Source organism: Anguilla anguilla, chromosome 2 (assembly GCF_013347855.1).
Source record: "Anguilla anguilla isolate fAngAng1 chromosome 2, fAngAng1.pri, whole genome shotgun sequence".
In the NCBI taxonomy this organism is placed as follows: Eukaryota; Metazoa; Chordata; class Actinopteri; order Anguilliformes; family Anguillidae; genus Anguilla; species Anguilla anguilla.
Window position 1 is genome coordinate 44,073,663 of NC_049202.1, and position 23,763 is coordinate 44,097,425.

General features: G+C 39.4%; 1 protein-coding gene across 3 annotated transcripts in view; it reads right to left on the bottom strand.

Annotated features, from left to right (window-relative positions):
* Nucleotides 1-23,085, bottom strand: part of LOC118221135 (BAI1-associated protein 3-like) — a 37,783-nt gene extending 14,698 nt beyond the window's left edge. Inside the window, exons 1-6 of one of the 3 annotated variants that reach the window (XM_035405878.1) lie at nt 22,835-23,085; nt 13,889-14,035; nt 3,047-3,134; nt 1,925-2,005; nt 1,409-1,516; nt 505-564 (exon numbers count right to left, since the gene is read on the bottom strand). In XM_035405878.1, coding sequence (XP_035261769.1) covers nt 505-564; nt 1,409-1,516; nt 1,925-2,005; nt 3,047-3,134; nt 13,889-14,022 — 471 coding nt within the window. In that variant the 5' untranslated portion in view covers nt 14,023-14,035; nt 22,835-23,085. Of the gene's footprint in view, nt 1-504; nt 565-1,408; nt 1,517-1,924; nt 2,006-3,046; nt 3,135-13,888; nt 14,039-22,834 lie in introns of all 3 variants that reach the window. The other 2 variants (XM_035405877.1, XM_035405879.1) reach the window with 2 other exon arrangements.
* Nucleotides 23,086-23,763: the final 678 nt, after the last annotated feature.

Genomic DNA, 23,763 nt, shown 5'->3' on the forward strand with positions numbered 1-23,763 from the left:
AAGGAGAGATGTCTAGTAGTGGTGAGAACTTGGAGGCAATGTACAGCACCTCAGACTTAGCCAGGTTGAGTTTAAGATGCCATCCAGCTTGATGTGACCTTCAGGCAGGCTGAGATGTAAGGCCAGTGTATAGAGTGTACAAACTATTTTTGATTCCTTCAGAATCACTCTAAAAAGCTGAGTAGACAGGGAGTCTTTTTCACATTGACATTTGCTGCAAAGTGTCACATTGGTCAGTTGCCAAATGAAAGAAAATAAATTATATAAAATCTGCCTCACATAGACTTACATCTAAGGCAAAGGACCCATCAAGTACAAAAGCAAAATAAGCTATTAGATGTATTTTCTTTTACTCTACTATGAAGAGTTATTTGCTGAATCGTCTAATCTTTGTCGAAAAGGCATTAAGAAAGTACAGTGACTGTGTGGACAAACAGGTAAAAGAGACACAATGGGTAAAGATATCTGTGGGGTGAATATAACATAAAAGACAGGGCCTCTCACCTTGGATTCCTGGACTCTCTGTAGAATAGTCTTTTGCTCCTCTGGTTCTACGTCAAACACCTAGGGTCAGAAAACAATGTATGTTTGGCTGAGGATATATACAATGGTGAAGGCCATTCTTTATAATGGAAGAAGGTAAACCATTAAAGCAATGTGTGCAGAACAGGGACAGACTAGTAAGAATTAGTGAGGCAGCCATTTTTTATAACCGTGGTTCTGTGTCCACGACCACTCTGTAGTAATCAGTAGTCCGTAAAAAGCCAGGGTTGCTAACACAGGAAAGCTCCAGAAAACACGAGGTTATATTTTTGGATAATAATATGTCTTTGTTCTTGACACTTGTGACCTAGAATAAGCCCCTCGCATTGAGACACTTCTGTAACTGCTCATAATGTAATAAGAATGAGCATCATTAGGTAAAGATACAGAACACTGCACGTTCAGCATGTAAATTAGACAAACAGCTTGTGCCTACCAGAGTGACCTCAGATGGGAAGGGACTCATAAACCATATCAAACACTGCAGCCACTGTCATCTGTGTCACCATGAGCAACAAGGCTAGGGGTGAGAGGAAACTGCACACTGGAGCGTGATGCATCTAAATGCCTGTGATAACTGACCTGAACATCAATACGATGCCGGGCACAGGCTTTGATGACTAATTGCATCTGGACAAAAACACATCCGATTTGCTCAGACATGGGCTGCTATATTAAGGCAAACGTGGACTAAGAAAGACAGACACAGTCTCAATACTATCACCTGACTACGCTTCTCTGATCGATGGGTTCTTAGAGAATAAAAGTCCTTTCATGGTAAGGGCTCTGCTTAGAATATTACAAGTATATGAGACAAAAATTGGAAAGGATGGTAGAAAAATCTGGAAAAATGCTGAATGTATACCTTCTGCAGGTAGCTGAAGAGCTCTCCTTCATTGGTCACATATTCTGGACAGGGCACCCCAACCTTGTTCATCACAGTGTAGACTGCTTCTTCATATAGGAGGACCAGCTGCAAAATACTGAGCCTTACTACAGCTTAAACACACATTACAAACATTTTGAGGTGAGGCCGATAAGATACACCTGAAACAAGGGGCCAAAGGAAGCTTATTTCATACAAATGAATGTCAATATAGCATTTACATAATTGAAAACCCGAGCCGGATGAGGCTTTGGGGCTCTGTACCAATGTGTTGAACTCATGGTTGCAATGTTGTCATATTGTAGGTGGAAACCAGCTGAGTGCAAGACTCAATGCCACAAATAACAAAATTGTTTTCGTGAGCCAGAACGGAGGTGTTGATTCGATAAAAACATGAGAAATGTCAAGTCTTAATGTACCCTTCATGCATCAGACTCATGTTGATGTTACTCAAACCTACACCCCACCCACCCCAAGCAGCACCAGACTACTCACCTCTCTCTTGGTCACTTTCTCTGGAACACAGATGCCACTGACTGTCTCTGAAGGAAGGGCGGTGCCATTGCCATCCTGGCCCTGAGAGGAACAAGTCTATTGGCCCTGATCTCATCACCCAGACCTCTACACCCACGCAACTGGCATGCAGTATACAACCAAGCAGATACGCATCATACAAAACATGCATGAAGTCTAGTCTTGTTTTGTTCACAAATTGTTGCTCTGTATTTGTAACCTGCACATCTTTACAGTATGTTTTTCTGTCAGATATTAGTAAGTATTGGTATTTACCTAGGCATCTATGTTCTTTAAGTAGATAAGAATGTAAAACAAACTCTTGGAATGATGATAAAGCAAAATCAGTCCACACCTTGATAACCCAACTGCCCCAAAACTATTCTTCCTGTACTCCAACAAATATACTGCCCATAGCTCCATTATTTAACATGTTCAGAAAAACAACCAAACTAAATATGAGTCAGAATCAAGCACCACAACTACTGAACCCAGTACCTCCGCAACTACACAACCAACTGTCCATTCTCACCAAATGACACTACCTATACCCCAGAACTACCACTCATGAGTGATGTTAATCCTGATTATTACACCGATGTCATGAATGCTTTTTCATTTAGAATTTTATCATTTCCTCCATCATGACTTTTTAAAACTACCTCTGAAGGCCATATCATTGTACAAGAAAGTTGTGAATATTATTTTCCCTCTTATCTCTTCTACAGTTCCGCAGCACTAAACACTAAGTGGGCTGACATGAACAGCCTGATAGCCTTCATTCATTTAGCTGCTTCCCCCTTGTGTGGGCGTTTCACAGAGCCTCGGAGAGCCAACATCTGAGTCTCCAGCCTGGTAAGTTCTCTCATTAACCCTGTCCGTCTGTCCAAACGCGTCACTGGAGGCCCGTCTCCAGCAGGCTGGGCGTCTGCACCCAGATCCTCCCAGCCCATTGCGGTTATCTACTCTGTGCCTTATACTGGGGCTCAGGTGAGAGGTCACTGACACACAGTTGCCACAGAATTTACCACAAGTTACAAGTTATTCTGTACTTTTTCCACTGACCTTCTGAGGATAAACTTGTTGAAAGTGTATGTGTCTTACCTCGTTCTGTGCCGTGCGATGCATATTATCCTGCTTCTGGAGGATGTGCTTCATGCGCTCAAAAAACTCACCATTGCCTTCAGCTATCCTGTAACACAGATGCAACCAACAAGCGCAATGAGGAAGTGCAAATTATAGATATGGCCTGCAGGTAATTCAATGTCCACACCTTATTCTTCTAATGAACCATAACGAGTTGTAGAACACCCAAAATCCTCTCCTCCCTCTGACATTTGTGCAGCCTCTTCACTGCCGACCCTGGTGGGGGTCTGCTAGCTTTGTTATTCCCTAAATTTGAAATGATTCCCGTAATCTTGGTCATTTTGATTGGAGGCATCTCATACACTGAATAAATGATCCCCCTCTCCTTGTGAATAAGAAAGTTTTCTTCTAAATTATTAGTGATGAAGCCTAGGTCTTGTAACCACTACCTTCAGGACCCACCAGGCCACACAGGAGCAGAGTCTGGGCACCCTGTTGCAGAGTCTGGTCACATGTTCCTGATCCTACTCATTTATAAGCTCTCTGAACACTGCAGTGGGTGGATCCCCGGTCATGGAGGCCCTGACACGAGGCACAAACTCTCGGTGAAGCAATGACTCATCAGGAACTGAAGAAATTTAGCGACAACATTTACTGATTTTATATGGTTATTTTTCCATTTGCTTTTAATTAGCTTTTAAGCTAGCAAATATGCTTCTGATTCAGAAGTTACAGAGAGAATCTGTTCAAGATTCACCAGATGCTTTCACTTTTATCTTGAGTGCAAATCACAAATGCAGAACAACTATTTATGTACACAGCTGAACTTGAGATTTGGAAATGCTTCCTTGCATACCAGTTCAAATCTCTTTGTCTACATTAAGTCTGCAATGTGTGCTGAGGGCCATCAGCACAAAAAAAAAGGGCAGAATAGTAGAACAGAATATGGTCTTTAAATGGTATGTGCTTAAATATCACAGAGAGATACAGAACAGACCCAGATTTTATTTTCTGATTAAATAAAGCCTTGTATTATAGTCTTTGTCAACACAAATGGCAGTGATCAAACAGCAGTTTCTCTGCACTGAAGCCTTGTATACCACAAGGGCAAATATGATGAAGCCCCACGCAGCAGTTAAACAGAGGAAGACAGCCCTCAAGCTGTTTTTTCAGTCCTCACAGTAAATGAGTAAAGCATATTTAATTTCAGAATGTCAACAGGCCTTGAGATGCCCAAGGTGGAGCAAACTATCACATTTCTAAAAAAGGGGACAGGATATCCACTGACTATAAAGAAGAGGTCTTTCCCTTATTTGAGGAAGATAAAATAGACTGGGACCACATGCAGGGTATTCACCTGATCTGTCATTGGATATGCAACATGCTTGGCAGTTAAATTCAGCACAGAACCTTGAAACTTCAGGCCTACAGGACCCCACAGATAAACAACAATGCCCAATGACCTGGGCTCTGAAGCACACCTTTCTTAGCTCTCTAACCGGCCTGGTCCACATCACTCCTTCCTTATCATTCATACAAGGATCCAGGGCATCATTATAGTGGCTAATCTACTGTATACAATCACTAACATTGGTGAGGCAGATTCAAATATTGAAGTTCATCATGAGATTATTTGCTGGTTAATGTGCAGTAACTTCTATGGCAGTGTGGCTACTGGGGATGCAAAAGCTTGTTCAGCCTGTGTAAATGCAGTGAAGCATGGCTCATATGTTTCCTTAATTCCTTAGGTTACTTGGCTGCATTTTGTTTCAGAGCATTGTTTATAAGTTTTGGAGAAATGGATAGCCATATGCTAAAGCATTCAGCCCACTAACAAAAACCTGACAGCAAAAGAGGAACTTTCAAGACAGCTTAAATAAAGGTTTGCAAATCATTGACAACAGACAGACTGATGATAACAATCTGCTGTAGTGAACCGCTGTGTGTTTGCTGTTCCCATTCTATGGAATTGCATCTGAGTAAAATTGTCAGTAATGAAGCAGACCTTCACATGTCGCTCTTCACTGAACAGGATTGACCTGACCTTGGAAAAACATATCTGGATAAAGAAGTGTGTGCTTTTGACTTAATGAAACATAATATATTCCACACTGGAGAGTTTCAAATCCAAGGTCTCAGAACCAATATTACACACAGTGCAATTCAATCTATCCCTGTATTTGAACTCTTGACAGTGATTGCATTGACAGTGTGCACAGGGCTTATACATATTACAGTACCACACACACTCACGCAAAACAATAATAAAAAAAACAAAACAAATCACTGCCCATTCTACTTGGTTTATTCAGCTCCAAATGTGCATTTGAACTTTTTCAACTGCACATGGTAACAACAAAGTTGAAAATAAAATCTATTTTCATTAAATAGAAGACATTAGGCCAGCGCCTATTTTTAAAATGATTGTTTTTTTTCAATTAAAGATTGCCCTTGAGTGTAGTCTGTGAAAGGGGAAGTGTGCATACACGTCTGTGGCAATGTGAATACAGGAGTGGGTTCAGAGTGACTACGGTAAACACAGAGGTGAATACAGGAGTAAGCAAAGGAGTAAATGTAGTCCTGAAAAAGAGCAATGGGTTCAGGAGTGAATAAAGGATTGCAACTTAATTAATGGGAGAACTCTATTGCTGTAGTTCACATTGTACAGCATAACACAGTGAGAAGTCATCTTGACACAATAAATATATTTTAAGAGATCTAGGAATTAATTATATTATGAAATAGGATATTCAACTGATATGAGTGAAGAGATCCTGGATTGTTGATACACGTGGAGATCATCTGAAACTAATGTGCATTTAAAACAAAGAAAAAGACATGCAGCAAACTTATGTACACACACACATGCACACACGCATGCATACATACACAGCTCATATGTGTACAAGGATTGCAAAACAGCTCGAACAACAACCCCATTGAGTGTTGCTAAGTAACAGCTCCCTCCTGCACTTTCACTTCTTATCATTCAATCATTTTTTTTAACTTGGACTAAATTTAAAAGGGAATTTCTCTTTTTGTCTGCGGGGGAATGTATTTTGTACAATTCATATAAGAATCTTCCACCAGCCCGACGAACTACCAATATAAGCAGTATAAGATATAAGCCCGGCTGGCTTGTAATCACAATGGATGGCAGTCATGCATGATGCAGACAAGCACTTATGGAGGTACAGAGTGATGCTAATGTGGTATGAAGAGTACACAGTGACAGAGCAAGCAAGAGCCCATCATTCCAGTTTTCTTGCAAAGCATTCTTTTATTTCCAGGGACAGAAAGATTTCCAGAATGACTGTGTTTGAGCACCAACAGACAGACTGACATTGAACGGCAGTTTGGAATCTGTTTTTAGAAACAGAGGGCTCTTTCCATCTATTTTGTTGTCATCTAATAAAAGGAACAGGACATTTTATCAGTTCATCAGCGATGGAACTGCTTCAAAGCTACAACACACTGTATTTGAAATATGTCACTTCGTATTGTAAAATTTGAAGAAACATTAATGATAGAGACGCATGTCTGAAAAGTGTTACTTCATTGACAGCAGCAGCGATTTGGTCCAGTTCATTTCGGGTTGATAAAAATTAAATATTTGCCTAGCATTCCCTGAAAAGGCTGATTTCCTTCTCAAGTCCGTATAAAGGGAGAGTAACCCTGCATAATTTCTTCATTTTATCCAGACGTGGCTGCTTTGTAATTGACCTCGATATACAATGCATAGGCTCTATTTGACTAAAATAAACCTCTTCTTCTCTCACAATTAAATGTGGACCGGAAGCAAAAACAAGGGGCTCTAATGGCTTCGGCCCCACTCAGTACGCTCCTCGTCTGCACAGGCAGTCCTGAGTGGCACTCAGCCCCCCCGGCCTGCAGCAGGCCCCCCTCTGATCGCTGTTTGTGTGTGTTCCACCGCCCCGTCTGCTCAAGTCCCATTCAGCACACTGCTTGAAAGGATTTTTATCTGTTTCACTTGAGATATAATAATAAAACAGCTCTGTCGGCCCTATATTAAAGATGAAATTATAATTGCTGATAAGGAAGGGCGAGGGCAGCTTCAAAAGGACAAAGAGAACCTTGAGCTTCATAACAGGTCACAGGGAGAGGTTACTGGGTGGGGGCAGGGGTAAAATTATTGACGGCGAGTATAAATGTGTATAAAAGTCTCCTTCCCGACTTGATCTTCAATGAGAAGAGAAAGGAGGAATCCAAAAGTGTCTTGCCAAATTTTCATATCTCTATTATCGCATTTCCACTCGTCTCTCAAATTAAATAAAAAAAAAATTCCTTTGTTTGAAATGGCCAAGGGAATTCTAATTATTTTTAACAGGACGGGCTTAATATAAAGAAATCTGAATGAGTAAGAGCATGTGATTTAAATAGTGCAGAAGCACGATCAACACCCCCCTCTAAATAAGAAAAGCCTATCTCATTGCTACAACAGCCTCTATAAATGTGGGGAGGCACAGAATGGCATGCATCACCGCTGAAAAGCTTGCAGCCAGCCATCACTTCCTTCCTGTCGGCAGTCCAGCAGCAGCTGGTCTGGGCAGATTGTGAGCGGCTGGCCAACCAGAGGAGCCGCTGTTGCACAATTCTAATGTATAGCATGTACAGTCAGTTGAAATTCCATCATTTCTGTTAAAATTGAAACTTTAGCCCAACAATATAAAAGGGTGCCAAATGCCAATTTAACAAAAAGGTTGACTATTAATAAGGAAATAAATTACAGGCCAAAGTAAAGATACAGGCTGCAAAATAAAAGAACAGGGGCAGCTAGCTCCTGGAATACTAACCTATACCAGAATGAACAAGATCCTCCCTAACTCACATGTTTTAACACAGGAGGTGAGTCTTCCAGGGAACTAGCGTCCCTACACAAAAAATGGTGCTAAAAAAAAGAAAAAAAGAAACCACTTGTACCCAAACAAACCGGTAATAATTACTTCAGTAAAATCAAAACAGAACAGGCATGGGGGCGAAGCTGGCAGTGTGCAAGAATGGGAGGTTAGGGAACAACAAAAGCCCAGCAACCAGAAGCACTTGATCCCCGTCTTTTAAAATTATAGCACCTGAGTCAATCAGGGACAAGAGGTGGTAGTGGTTCATCCATTAGTTAAGAAAATAATATTTCAGCATGCATAGGGTCATGCATAAAATTGTTGAAGAAAAGGTCTCGTTGCCAATAATTATGGTGAGCGCAGCTACAAGGGGAGACTTTGCTAAAGGGCTTGCAATTGTGTGGGAGTATGTTTGATGCGAACGTCAGTGAGAAACATCAATGCACTGACTTATTTTCACAACCAGTGTCTAAAGTAGTCAGCATCGAACTCCAAAGGAAAAAACATCATCTGTAAAGGGCAACAGTGGGCTGAAACACACGCTCCAGGACTGTGATGTTCGTGCTTTCATTTAGATTCATTTAAAGCAGTACAAGGCAAAACAGACAAGTGACCTCAGACTCATTAACTGCAAATTAAACTTGCACCCAGTTTAATCAGCCATTTTAAAAGAAATAATAAAAAAAACATTTGGAAATGTTTAAGACACTACAGATAACTGTAATAATTGAATATACTTAGTGAAAAAAATGTAATGAATTGCAATGCACATTCAGTGTAGTGTTCATATTCTTTCTCAGTCTTTATATGTGTACTTTATCAGTAGCTGTGCGCTAGCTTAGTGTATTATTGCACAGCATTAAGCACTGTTTATCTTTAAGAGTGTGCTGTGCATGCTAATTTTACATGTTTACTATGTAAGGCAAACAAGGGCACCTATAACTATACTGATTATATGTCTAATAAACTTGTCATCAGCAAGTTAACATAGTTTCCCTTAATATCTTCCTTAACTTACAATATCTGGTAGTGCAGACTTTTTTTTAAATGTCCAAACATATTATGCCATATAACAAGCATTTGTGATAGAAATTCCTTTGTAATTTGGATGGATATGGACTGTACACTGTTTTGTTAACAGAATAAATCTAAGTTCCCGAAATTCCTAAATTCCAAATTTATACTTGTCTACTAGGGGTGTGCAGAGACGTCATTATCTGTATCTGTATCTGTATCTGTAAAACCAACAAAATTATTTGTCTGTGTATCTGTATTTGGATAGAAGACCGGAAGTGGGCGTGGTTTATACCGGAAGTCACATTGAATCGGGCAAACGTTGTATTTTCTAACCTAATATTCACTGGTAATGCAATTGTTGTGCCTTCAAAGCATCAAATTGATTTAATATTGGCGCATAATTAATTATAAAATATATATTTCCAGATCCTCATACTGTACTTTTCATCTCTCTCTCTCTCTCTCTCTCTCTCTCTCTCTCTCTCTCTTTTTAGGCTATTTTTATTTTTAAATAAACTAAGTTTTATGAACTGTCTGAACCCCACCCACAAAATGAAATTTTACCAGTTAAATAAAGACACAAATACAAGGTTTTCATGTATTATGTCATTTTTTTATTTTTCAAATATGCAAATGAGCTATTAGCTCATTAAATATGCACTAATTTGCATATAAGTGTATTCAATATTTAAGCTCAACAGATAAAATCTGAACTGATTTTTTAAATAATTTTCATAATTATCAATAACTCAATAGTTAGGGCTAGAGGCTTTTGTCAAAAAAGTGTTTTTTTTTTTTTAAAGTATTCCAAAAACAATATGTACATGCTGAAAAAAAACATTTTTGACTTATTTTTACAGATAAAATGCCACATAAAATGAAAATGACAAAACAAAAAAGCCTCTGACATGCCCTAGCTATAACATTTAAGAAGCAGTATGTAAAGTTATGTAGCTGTATCTTTTGTTAAAGTTGAGATAAATTGAATACCCTACGGGCAATATACAGTTTTGAGAAAATGGCTATTAAAGGGGTCTTTAAAGGCTAGTAGCCAATGAATTCAAGGAGTTCTGCTTGTCTTTCGTCCATCCTCACAGTGACAGCAAAAGAAATAGCCACTTATGGTCATTCTCCAGGAAACAAGCTTTTTAACGATATATGATTCAACCGGGTCAGTTTTAAAACCGCAGAGGCATTTAATCATAAAATATGCTATCATAAGCTTATTTTATGCCTTGTGTACTTGACAATGGTGTTATATTATCATCTAAATTAATTATTTACAATGATTATTTACCTTTAGTTTGTTCAGTTTATGAAACTATAAAAGTTATAGAAGAAAAATATCAAAAAATATCAAAATTGGCATATGGAACCAAAAGCATTGTTTTTGACAGTGGTGCCTCCTTTTAAACTGCTTTAGAATGTTGGATTTGTAGTGCATTGATTTTAGAATTGCTAAAAGGTCGAGGTGTCCGTTTACTGAGAAATAACTTGAAAATAAATAAATAAATAAAAAATCTGGACTGGAAGAAAAAAAACCTGGACTGGAGCCCCCTAAGGGTCATGGTGGGGATTTATTATTATTTTTTTGTTGAGATACTTTTGCGTTCCCTCGCAATGCTTTTGCATTACCTCACAACGTTTGACATTCACGACAGTTACACGCAGGCTACATTTCTGTGCAACTCATCTTGTCCTGGCTCTACATTTTGGACGGTGTAGTGGTATGCGCCCTTTCGTAATGTCTAATGTTGATGAAAACGGAATGTCATCGCTTGCAGTGATTTGTGAACATCATTCTGTTAACGGTGTTATGTAAGGAATAAACACGACGGGCTGTCCCGTTATTGGAAATTATACAACGGCTTGGCTGAATACTCGATTCTGATTGGTCCAAGGGTGGGCATTATTTAAGCCATAGCTCACAACAGGCCGTGGTATATGGTTATTATATCACAGCTAAGGGCCGTTGTTCAGCCCGACGCGAAGTGGATTTAACTCATGGCTACGGGACGCATTTTCATGCGTATTTTTGTGAACTAACCGCTGTTTTGAAGACAATTCAATAGTCAGCTAGCTAGCCAGGACAACAAGCAAGCCCTGAAACAATTCTGACCTAAAACCAAGAATATAGGCTAGGGAACAAGTTAGGCCGAAGCTATTGTAGCGAGACAGATCTCAATCAGGAAGGTGCTTGTAGGCAGTTCGAAAATCAATGAAACTTTACCGAGGAACAAAACAGACAGTAAGACAATCCTCAAATGCCAACTTCGCCATAGTGCCCAGCTGGTTTGCTCAGGGTAACACATATACCACTAAACTAAAAGCAACAAACACAATTCAGCTAGCACAAGAACACATATTTACACACGATAAATTCACTTTTTACATGTATATTTACAGTCCCACACAAACTATTTATAAAAGTCAGCGCGCCGTGCATTCTGGGAGCTGATGGCGCAGCCTGCCGGAACAGCCCCTGGACATCACACTATCATAAAACTAGCTGGTAAACCCGTTTCAGAGGGTTTTCCAATAACGGGACAGCCCGGAGGGGTTTATTTCACTTATAAAATGGGTTACCAACAATGGCTATATATGGTTACTTTTATATTTATTGATTTTCATAGATTTAATCAGCTGAAAGTGAAATATTCTTCCGCGGGCGTTTGGGCATACTATTTTACCGTTGTCATGCAAAACTCTGGTTGGTAGTTGCATAAACATGTCTATGGGTAGTTCCATTTGGACCGTCATTATGCAAAAACTCTGGTTGGTAGTTCTATTTGCACCGTTGTTAAGCAAAAACATCTGGTCGTTAAATCTATGAAAACAATGATTCTATCAAGAAAAAATAGTTCCTTCTCGTTTTATACCATACAATTAGTTTATACCACGTATACCATACATTTTTTGTCATTACATTATTTAATAAAATTGCATGAAACCATAAGTCAATCAAATTCATCTCCCTAGCACTGTCTTGCTTTTTAAATGGTGTGGTCGCGCAGTGTAGACATAACGTCTTTCTAAGACCCTCTGAAACGAGTTTTGAATGCCAAAACATCCCTATTGTCTACACATATTTATATTTCAAGCAACAGTTCCATGTAGCTGTTTCACCACAGCTATAGCCTGAAAAAACCGATTCTCCTAATTTCAGAATTTGCGCATACAAACTCTTATAATTGTACAATAATCATTTTCAAAGAACCATGACTTTCTCCAGGGAGAAATGCCATGATTCATCCAACAGTGCTTCTGCTATCTTTCAATTAACTGAACAAAAAAGCAAAGCACCAGCACACCCACGGCCTCCAAATAGCACCGCTAATGCTGTCACTTGTGACATTCAATTACCCAGCGAAGCGCTGCCCTTGTTTATGCCATCTGTCTGCTGTCCAGGGTAACAGTGCTACGAAAGACATGGGCCCAGCTACACCAGGACCTGCTGCTCACTGCCGCTAACAACAAACGGGTGTGTGGTTTTACCCTCACACCCGTCCACACAGAACCATGTCAGAACCTACACTGGGAAGTGCTACAACATAATGTACTCCCCCAGACAGCAGAGATAGCATTGTTTGCAGAAAGCCTCACCTGAGCCAAGGCAGAATTCCTAGCAATATAACTCATGTACCCACCAGATAACATTCAAAAATCGAACAGCGGCTTGCTGCTTCCCTTTCCCACCGCTCCTGGTTTAAAATTCATGACTGGGCCTTCATTCCGTCTCAGCCTAGCATACGCCAGAGGCCCAGTTAGTTCATCTAAGCCCTGTATAACAGCCTTCACTGGGTCTTGCACTGCAAGAATCAATGTGGGAACAGCAGTGTCAACAGGTGCGTTCTCCCTCTTATCTATTTGCCCTCAATAAGGCACCCACCTCCACCCCCCCCCCCCCCCCCCCCACGCACACCTCCATGTATAAACCTGACAGTGGAAAAACAAGCCAGGGCTTTCCCAACACAGTTCTGCACGTCTGAAAATGAAGATCCACCTGTGGAGGATGTTGCCACATGATTCAGATGCAGCAGGGTTTACAATGCCAGGTACTCCTCAGTGTGTGTAGGTGGGTAGCATTGTTCTACATGCCTGGCTGTCTGATGAGAGCTCCACAGAGCAGTTCTGGGAAACTACTGATAGCCGCAGAGATGCAAATAGCACAGCAATATGTAAAACAGTGACTAATATCCTTTCCCCTTTGTACAGGACACATGTGAAGAGCTAGGAATAACTACTTCTCACAAACACACTATTAAACAGCCTTTATTTGGACCAGAACCCCATTGTGCCAAGGGGAAATGTGCAGTACCTATGCAAACAGCCCACTGCCTTTGACTATTCATCAAATATATTAATTTACCCCTGAGATAAATACCTCCATAAAAATAAATCTAGAAACAGCTTGAACCAGAAAGCATATGGTGTTACAAATGTAGAAGGCTAGCATGGAAACAAAAAGCAGTTTTTGCAACAAATAACTGTTTTAAACATTGGTAAAGATGGATGTTCTCTATGGATATGGATGTGGTAAAAATGTAATATTTCAGGGTCTAATCAAGGAACAATCATCACTTAACATGACCATATGTAAACAGTTTAACAGTCATGAAAAAATGTATATGTGGATAGTTTCCTGTGAAAGCAATCAATTGCCTCCAAAACACAAAAACTGCAAAAATCAATCAGATATACTGTATCAGTCAGAATGGTGATAAATTGTTTGAGTTTAGGCAGACAATATAAAAGTAGACGTGAAGGGGGGCAAATAAAGCTTCTAACAGACAAGGAGATGCTTTTTGTGGCTCTGTGCAGTTTGTATAGTTAATTTGAAAAGTGTATGAAGTGCACACAATGTCAGTTTTGCCCAGTCTAATGCAGAGCAATGTAATGTAGTTCAGTACAGCACAGTCCAATCACTCGCCTTATCAGCCCAGGCCCTGTAGAAGAAAGTCTGATGCAGTGGTGTGAAGCTCACCTGGGGGATGCGCCGTCAGGACAGGTGGTCACAGGGCTGCTGGCCGGGGACGCGGTCTCTCTCCTCCCTTGAGTGGACTGCCGGCCCTGCACCTGCCTCAGCACACTGCTTTTGATCTCCAGGAGCGACGACATGCTTATTGGCTACCTGCTGGGAAGAGGAGGAGCCACAAAGCTTCCTGATGAGAGGGTGCAATCAATGGAACAGGTGAGCTGCACAGACAGCTTCTGCTTTTTTTTCTACTGCTTTCACCGAACTGTCAAATGTCAGTAAAGAAGTAACATGGCATCCATGAGAAATGTTTTACCTTGCATTCATGGTGTGAATGTAATGCCAGCAAAAACACATCACTAAACAGCGCAAAGTGCAAACCGACAACCCCCGTCCACCAGAAACCCCCCTTTCCCAGATTTCAGAGCTCCATTATCTACCCTGGCTATCTTGGCCATGTCTGGGCTGGATTGATTAGGACTCCCTGTCGCTCTGAGACCACCAGCTGCAGGGGCATTGATTTTAGGCAGCTGTCCGCAGCATGAGCTCTAAGGTACACCTGCCGTCGCCTTCAGCTCAGTCCACCCCCGCTCCTGACAAACTCAATGAGCGCTCATTCAAGCAGTTTAGCTCCTTTTTTTGATGGTTAACTTTATGAATGTGGACAATCACAATGAAATCTATTAATCTGGGATCTAAATTGGGAGTCTTCTAGAACATTTACTTGAGTCGTTTGAATGTGTCTCAATGAAAAGATCAGCCTCGTCCCTAAAGATTTTGAAACACAAGAGTAGACTTTTAAGAAATGCTTTTTATGTGAAAATCAGAAGAATAATTAAGCAGAGTGAGAATCCAGTAAATACAAACACTAAACTGTTTAATTTCAATTATACATTTATTAAAATTATTTTCTCTGCACTACAAATGCATGAAAAATAGAGTTAGGCAATAAAAAACAGCACCTTAAAAAATTACATGCCATGATAGTTTGTGTGTTCTTGAGTAAATAGCGGTCTTTCAAATAGTACATATTATAATTATTTTTAATTATTTTGTTTGCTATTTTTTCAATTTGTAAAAACTTACACTGTAGATCACTGAAAAATGAATCAATCTACAGTCCATAATAATAGTTGCTTGAACACAGATCAAAGTGGACTACATGGACAAACAAATAGGCTGGAACACAATTAGGCTAACAGTTAACACTTTTCACAATATTACAAGATACAGATTTTGCACAACAGTATAAACAAATGTTTAATATTTTATCCAGAAAATTCCAACCTTCAACCAATTTGAACAAGATAAAAACATCCCAGTGTGACCGGCCTACAGTGGTTGATTTCTTCTTAAAACAAGCCCAATTGAGCAAGACCTGGCCACACTGGGAAGAATGTGGTGCCTGATAATATTACTTACTATAAATAAAATAACCCACAAACATTGGACCAACAAACACAAACAGTAAAATATGGCAGCATATAAGAAAAAGCTTAATCTTAATAGCATGGCCTTCAAAAAGTAGGGCATTCTGTGGAGCAAAATTTAATTAAATTTAATGAGTTTCCCCATTCTGTCACCACCGCCTCTATTCACTGGTCCATACATTTGAATTTGCTTTCATGTGTTCATTATTGAGGGCACTACACTGGAGAAGAATATTTTCTGTGGCCTCTCTTTCACCTGAACTGAAGAACACAGAATACGTCTGGGCTGACAGAGGGCTGCTCACAGCAAGCGAGGTCGATATTGGCACATTTAGCCGGGTCTGATATGCCAGTGTTAGCGGGAAGACGGCAGGGGGTAATTGGTAGTGACTGGCAGGGAATTGTTTCCTCTGTTGCTCCCTCCCCCTGCATTATTGACTTCAGCAGATTAGTGAAGCTGACACATGTTTACATTTGGCACATGTTCAATGCCTCTGGGAATCAGGTGAATCCGGTGCTCCAGAGAGAAGATTCTCTTCCTGTCATCTGCCAAGAGCTCCACCACTCACCGCTTTTAAATACTGCAGACATGATATAAGACACAAGTGCTGCTTTATAAGGAATATGCAGTTGTAACAGCAGCTAGATTGCGTGAGCTGCCTACAGATTAGCAGCCATACCATATTTACTCCCTTTGGTACCTTTTTTTGACAGGCAAACAGTAGGTTGTGTAGGCCTGAGGGGATGGGAGTGCAGCTCAACCACTCTGTACGAAAGGACAGATGTTCTACGACAAGGCGACCTACCTTTCACACATAACTTAGTTAGCTACAAGCAGGATTGTATCTCAGATGCCGCACATGAGAGGTTATTAAAAAAAGGGGTGAGGAAGACTGAAACTAAATGGGGTGTCATGCCAAACAGTCTGTCTCAACAATGCTGCAAGTCACACAAGAGCTATGGGTCACTTGTAGCAAAAAGCTACAAATACAAATGGGTCCCTGGTAACACAATGAAAAGGTGCCAAGGACTAGAGTGTGTGTCTGTTCATGCCAATGTCCAATGTTTGCTCATGTAATTCCATCACAGAGAGATATATGAAAGTGACTCCCACCCCCATCCCCAGCGGAGCCTTCCTTTACATGGGAGCTAAAGCCTGGTCTGCTATCATGGAGGGGTCTCTATGGTAACGGCCATGGAATAAGAACTGTGAGTCCAGGCACACAGACCTCTCCATGGCCATGTAATGAACACCCAGGAAGGAGGAGTTATATCACTATTTCTGGGTATTTGTCCTGGCTAGTTGAACACATTCAGAGCACTGAACTAATTGCCCCTGAATGTAGATTATCCTTGATTTCCAATCTATTTCAAACCCAACTTTCACCTAGACAGGAGTGTTAAAAAGATTTACCTATTTTTCTCAAAAGCAAGATTTTCTGTTTCATTTGTACTAAAAAGCTACTGAATCTATGGTCTAAAAATACCGGTCAATGTTATATCAAATATGGAGACTTGCAAGGAATCTATGATGAATGAGTCACTCTCATTCATTTCGACTGGCTGCCTGCTGGTGTCTTATAAATGAAATCATCCGAAGCTATCTTATCATTTCATCAGCAGTAGGGGACCAGGCAGGTAGGTTCTGCTTGGCTGGTATTTAATTTGTTCCTGAATTAATTTGAGCTTGAAACACAGTGAATGAATAAGGCAACAAAGGGGGAAGAAACTAGAGTGTGACAGTTCATTTTTCCATGCAATTCCTTGCAAAAAGTCATTGTGACAGAAAACATTTTATATTTTATATATATTTCTGTATGAAGGTGTGCATTTGTATGTATGTGAGGAGTGGGTGAGGGAGTGATAAATAATCATGAAATACTGATGAATACTGATAATACAAATTTATTGGACGTGATATTCTTAATACTCTTTGTTTATAGATTGTTAGATTAGTTTAATAGCTGGCGTTTGAAGGTGCAACTCTGTTGTTACAGATGTGGTGTATAAAAATGATCTGCATTGACAGGATTCAACACAACAATCTTACTGTAAACAGCATAAGCTTAAATCTAAAATCAGGAATTGATGCTCTGGAAACCTTGTCATGTCTACTTGTTAATCTGTCATGTAATCTGTAAGGATGTATGAAGTATGCCTGCAGGCACAAATTTGCTTGGGAGAATAAAGAATGTGGACATAAATATCTAAATAGGTAAACAACCCTTTCAGTGAGGTGGTTTTTAAGACTGGTCACTGGTGACTGTTATATGTTTACTGATAGGCCAGGAGACATAGCACTCAGTAAAACTGGAAAGAATGTTCTCTTGTGAACTGTTGATAGTGATTTTTTTCTACAGTGACAATGACCTCTTCATATATTAAAATGGGTAGAGTACATAATTCTAGCAGTACACGAGCTTGAAGAGGCAGCTAACTGAAACACTGTATTAAACTGTACTCATCAACTCATCATTGAGTTTAGTTCAAAGGTTAGCTGAATCAGATTATTCCACTTAATGGAAATTCATTTCCAAACTGGTCTGATTCTCCAAGTAGAGCAGGAACAAAGACGCAACCAGAAACTGTTATCTAACCCTTTGAAGAGTAGGTTTTTTGGAATGTGTTTTTTTTTCGAAGTCAGTGTTACAGAACTCCATTGCTTTCAATTACCAGTAGTGAATTACCATCAGCGTTTTACTGGTCAGTTAAGAAAATTCGGATCACATATTTGTGCTCTTACACCTCCTGTACCAGAAACCAAAATGTTGTCTCAACAATGACTAAACCATTTCCAATATCAAGGCAAAATGAAAAAAAAGATTTCTGCTTTTACATTTCCTTTGATTCTTCCCTTTAAGACCCAAATGTGATTTGCAGCAATTGAAGCATAGAGTATGCCAGGTTGCCCACGTAGATTACAAGGCAGTTGGATGCTAGGGAAACGAGCCCCCCACTGGTGGTTTGGGAAATGAGAGGGAACAATGGGATTCTGATGACAGCCAAGTGCCAAAAACCCGCAGCCGAACAGCCAATCTGCTGTGGCGATCAGCAATGACAGCAGGCCTGACGTGAGACCAGACATGTCACCATCATGGCAGAATCACTCTGACAGTCCCTCAGTCTTAACAGCCCATAGAAAGCAGGGACCAAAAGCCTACTTGTGTGCCTGATAGTAATGCTGCAGTACCACTGTAGGATCAGCACTGTCTGCTCCCAGTGAATTGATAAGAACGGAATGGAAAGATTTTCCTCATTACTATTCCAAACAAGGGCATTTGATTTAATTCTCATTTTCATCGTGATCCTCTTGTTTTCCCAAAAAGCCCTACAAATGACACAATAATTTGAACAAAATAAATTTTATGCACAACAGTCTGACACAGTTGCATGGATAAAAAAGCATCATTGAATATCTTATAGTACTTAAAGGCTGGTACCAGAAATACCATTTTTCCTTTTCCGGAGTCTTAAGTGTTTCTGTTTACATTTCTTACAGGACTAATGCACCATGTGAGTCTTAATGCATTAATGGAGAAGCACTTGTGTCCTTTTTACTTGAATGTTATCATGCATGGCTTTAGTGCAGGACCCACAGTAAGGTTGCTGTAAAAGGTCAGAGGGCCAAGTGGTGCTGGCTATGTGCTTTTCTCAGATCAGAGCACTAATTGAGGCCTTCTGCAGAACAAGCCAGTTAAAAGCATTAATGCAGCTAATTGTGCATCAGGTCCAAAAAGCCATAGTGCTTCACCGAGGTACAGCTACCCTGTCACTCTCCCTTAATGACTGCATTTGCTTCGATTGCAGAGACAGGTGCACAGACTTGGCAAAGTATGCAGAGCACAGGAAGCAGTATTTTTTATTAGCATTCATTAACCATGTTTAGCAACAGGAACTGCTGGTAACTTGTCTGATTGACATGTGAAAGGAGGTACAACATTCTCTAATGAAGAAGTGCATTGATTTTAACTGTCAGTCAACAAGACAGCACATCTAGTCCGAACTTACCATATAAACAAGGTTGGCAACTAAATTAATTAACAAATCCCTTTCCTATTCATATGATACCATAGCATTTGAAATAGGCTTTTAGAGTGAGCTCCATAATGTCTGGGACAAAAACAAATTTTTCTTGATTTGGCTCTGTACTGTACAGTTTTAGATTTGTAATCAAAAAATTCACATGTGGTTAAAGTGCAGAGCTTTTATGAAAGAATATTTTTCACTGTGTAGAAATTACGCCATTTTATACATAACCCCCCATTTCAGGGCATAATGTTTCGGACAAATGGAGTTCACAGATGTTTCTGATTAGTCAGGTGTGTTCAATTGATTCCTTACTGCAGGTATAAGACAGCTTTCAGTATCCAGTCTTGAATGTAGGCTTATGATTGCCATTGGAGTCAATTGTTATTGGTGTCTGTCAACATGAGGAACAGAGTTGTACCAATGAAAGCCAAGGAAGCCATTGTGAGGCTGAGAAATCAGGAAAAAAAACAATCAGAGACATAGGCTAAACCTTACACTAGCTCAAATAAATTGTTTGGAACATCGTTAAGAAGAAAGAGAGCACTGGTGAGGTCAGTAATCACAAAGGGCCTGGAAGGCCAAGGAAGACCTTCACAGTTCATGACCAAAGAATTCTCACCATGAAAAAGAATCAGAAACACTCTTCGGGAGGCAGGCGTGGATGTGTCAGTGACTACTGTCCGCAGATGACTTCATGAACAGAACTACAGAGGCTACACTGCAAGATGCAAACCAGTAGTAAGCTACAAAAACAGGATGGCTAGGTCACAGTTAGGCTAAGAAGTACCTAAAAGAATTCTGGATTTCTGGAAAATGATCTTGTAGACAGATGAGACAAAGACTGACTTATCAAAGAAACGGCAAGAGCAAAGTATGGAGGCCAGAAGGAACTGGCCATAATTCAAAGAATGTGTGAAACATGGTGGTGATGTAATGGTGGTTCAATGATTTTGGCATGTATGGCTCCCACAGGTAGTGGCTCAATTGTCTTTACTAATGATGTAACTGCTGATAGCAGCAGCAAAATTCTGAAGCGCACAGAAGTATCTAGTTTAAGCTAATCACTCCATATTCATTGGATGGCGCTTCATCCTACAACAAGACAATGATCCCAAAAATTCTGCTAAGGTAACAAAGATGTTTTTCAAAGCCAAAAATAGGAAAATACTTGACTGGAATACATGCAATCTGAATCCAACTGAATTTTCATTTCATAAGCTGGTGAAAGAACTTAAGAACAAGTCCCTGAAACAAGCAGCAGCTGAAAATGGCTTCAGTACTAAACACGACTAATTTAATTTACATTACATTAATATGTCCCAAACATTATGGTACCCTGAAATGGTGGGCTATGTATAAAAAGTGCTGTATATGGAGTACAGAGCCTAATCAAGAAAAAAAATATGTCTTTGTCCCAAATATTATGGAGCTCAATTTGTATGAATAAAAGCTAAACTGAAGCCAGAAACTCGTCTGCATATGGTTGCCTGTACACAGGGCAGTAGGTATAAAGGTAACCAGGCCTAATTATAAGCAGGATTTAGCCATTCAAGTACATTGCGAAGGACCAAATGTTTTGGGTGGCAAAAATTCATATCACTTTGAGAGTGATGACCCATAAGCTATTGTATTTATGCTGCTATAATGACAAAGGCTCAACAACCAATTACAGTGCCTCTCAGAAGTGTAGGTGGTAAAGGCATTTATTATATTTATTGGACTGTCATAGTAAAAAGCGAAATGCTCTTACACGGTAAAATGTTCAGTATTAAATCAACTCTTACAGAGTATATATGGTCCCTATTGGACTCAAATGTACTCTGTAAGTAGAGTTGATTTAACACTGGAAGGGATGCACATGAGACTACATAGAACAAATTGGTCACTAAGTTTACTAGCAAGAACACATAAATCTAAGTGATGATCTTTTGAAATCTCAAAAGCAAGCAGTCATAGAAACATCAAGCAGTAAGCTACCTTTAGAGGATCTCTTGAATGGTAGTCGACAGATTTTGTTTGCATGCATTGCGTTTATTGGATTAAAGTTGCTAGGCCTGGCAGAGGTAATAATCTTCAAATCATGTATTGACATTTTAAAAAAGTATTCTTTCTTTTCTGACGTGTGTACATAATCTGTAATAGACTGCAGTTTACTATGTATAAACTGATCAATTTAAACAGAATAACTCAATTATATGATTCATTGCATATATTATAATAATAAAAATATAAACATTTATTTTCAGTATTATTAATATTATTATTATTATTATTATTATTATATTTATTTATCCAACAAAGAACCCCATGAGGTAATCAGCTCTTTTTCAAGGGGGACCTGGAAATGCATATAAATAAAAATCTCATTTTTATTTGCATTTTGATAAAAACAATGACTGAATTTTATACATAGTATAGGCTATTCATAATGACCTGTTTTGGTTTAATCTGGATTATTTACAAAGCACTGGAAATAAAAAACAGTACTGTATAGGGCACTTTTGAGCAGCGGAGGTGGCAGTCTTTCAATATTGCATAAATATTGCGACTCTATAAATGACCAGGATGATATACTCATCTTACCTTTTCCACTGGGATTTAAAAGTACTGGAAAATCAGTGGAAATTAATTGACAAAAAGGTGTTTTAACAAAAGTCTCCGCAAAAGCTACCCTGTAAATGTCAGCTAAATTGTAACAGATAAACAAACAAACAACTAACTAACTAAATAAATAAATAAATAAATAAATAAACGTGTCAATTATTTTTTTGTTACCATGATGTGTTCGTATGCAATCTTCAGCCATACAAACAAAACACTAAACAATTAGAAACAAGAATTATTTAAAATGGGTAATAACACAACATAGGTAATTTAGTTCAGACTCAAGTGACCTGAAGGTTTTCTTTAGCATGATTTGATTAATCGTCTACAAAGGATTTTCTTGACAGACGAAACTCGTTTCTATCAGATTCCAAGAGTTAGTCAGACGTAGGCTTCTACACGCTATTTAGGGTAATACATAGCTTTATTATAGCCTATACACAGACACACTTGCCAAAATATTCGTGCAACTTCGGTCAGAACGCGCTATTTTGCACAACATCTTATTCTGATCCGCGTTGAAAGTGAGACACAATTACCCCTCAGTAGTAATCGTCGGATTTATAATCTTTAAAATACTTTATCTCAATGAAATATATGCTAACACAACGCAAACGCACGTGTCGCTATATATAACTTTAATGTCAGAAATAACTGAAAAAACCTCTGGTATACGTCTAACGTACATGCAATTAATTCCACCCAAGACCAAAATAATTGATTTGGTGCAATAATCAACAGGCTAAATGTACGTCAGTTGTGCAAGCGCCCTAGTCACACAACAAACTAAACATAAAACCGTACGTGCAAGTTACGTTTGCTATAGCAACATGGCGTTATTTAGGAAAACATCTGAAAACTACATCTGAACTTGGACAAGAGATTAACTCACCTGTTACTCGGATTCGTCTTGTGCACAGCAAAGTATACCGGTTATTGTGGGGGATTAAAAAATATTCGTTTACAAAACGTGAGCCAGTCAAGTGGTTGTCTGTTCAAGGTTTCAGTCTCTTGTGGCCGCAAACTACATATTATTCATATATTTACTGATAGACAGATCCTCATTTTTTTTTACTTTTACATTTTTTCTGTTCTCTTCACACGTACTGTTCCCGGCACATGCCATATATGGTCAGGGGAAGTGAATGAACGCCACTGCTGCCTGGCGCTGTTACCGTGGGTTATCCCAACTCACCGTCGGCAGTACTAGGGAATATTCTGAACGTTTATTAGTTGCAGTTCTCGTATTTTCGAGCAAGTCCTGACATTTGTGTAAACAAAAAAAAAAACAAAAAAAAAAAGAAAGAAATGACTGTGAATGAGGTTAATAAACCTCCTTAAACTTTGAAAAACAAGCACAAAACTCACCAATTTCTTAATGTGGTGGTATTAATAGAATCAGGTTTGCACTTTGGCATCCAGTAGCCAAATAATAGCATTTCAGTTTTTCAGGGGAAGTTACACAGGCACTGTAGTCCAGTCAGGTTTGTATTATGTTGCTTGTGGCACAGTAAAATAGTTATGGCCATCATTGTCATACCCAAGTAAAGCCACTCGAAGAATACAGGGAGCTTGTTTTCATGTTGGCTAAAACCATTTGGGGAAATGTCTTCCTTAGTCCAAGCTCATGGTAGGTCTGATGGGCATTAGTGGTACCCATGGGTGAGAGGGTAGCATTGAGCCGACAGTAACCCTGTAACCCCCATTTTGCAAATAGCGTTCTCAGATATACTGTAGAGATTTGTTTGAGGATAAACCCAGAGGTTCATAGGGAAATATTCTTTCATGTTAAATTTGTATTTACATTCTCTGAGCAAATGT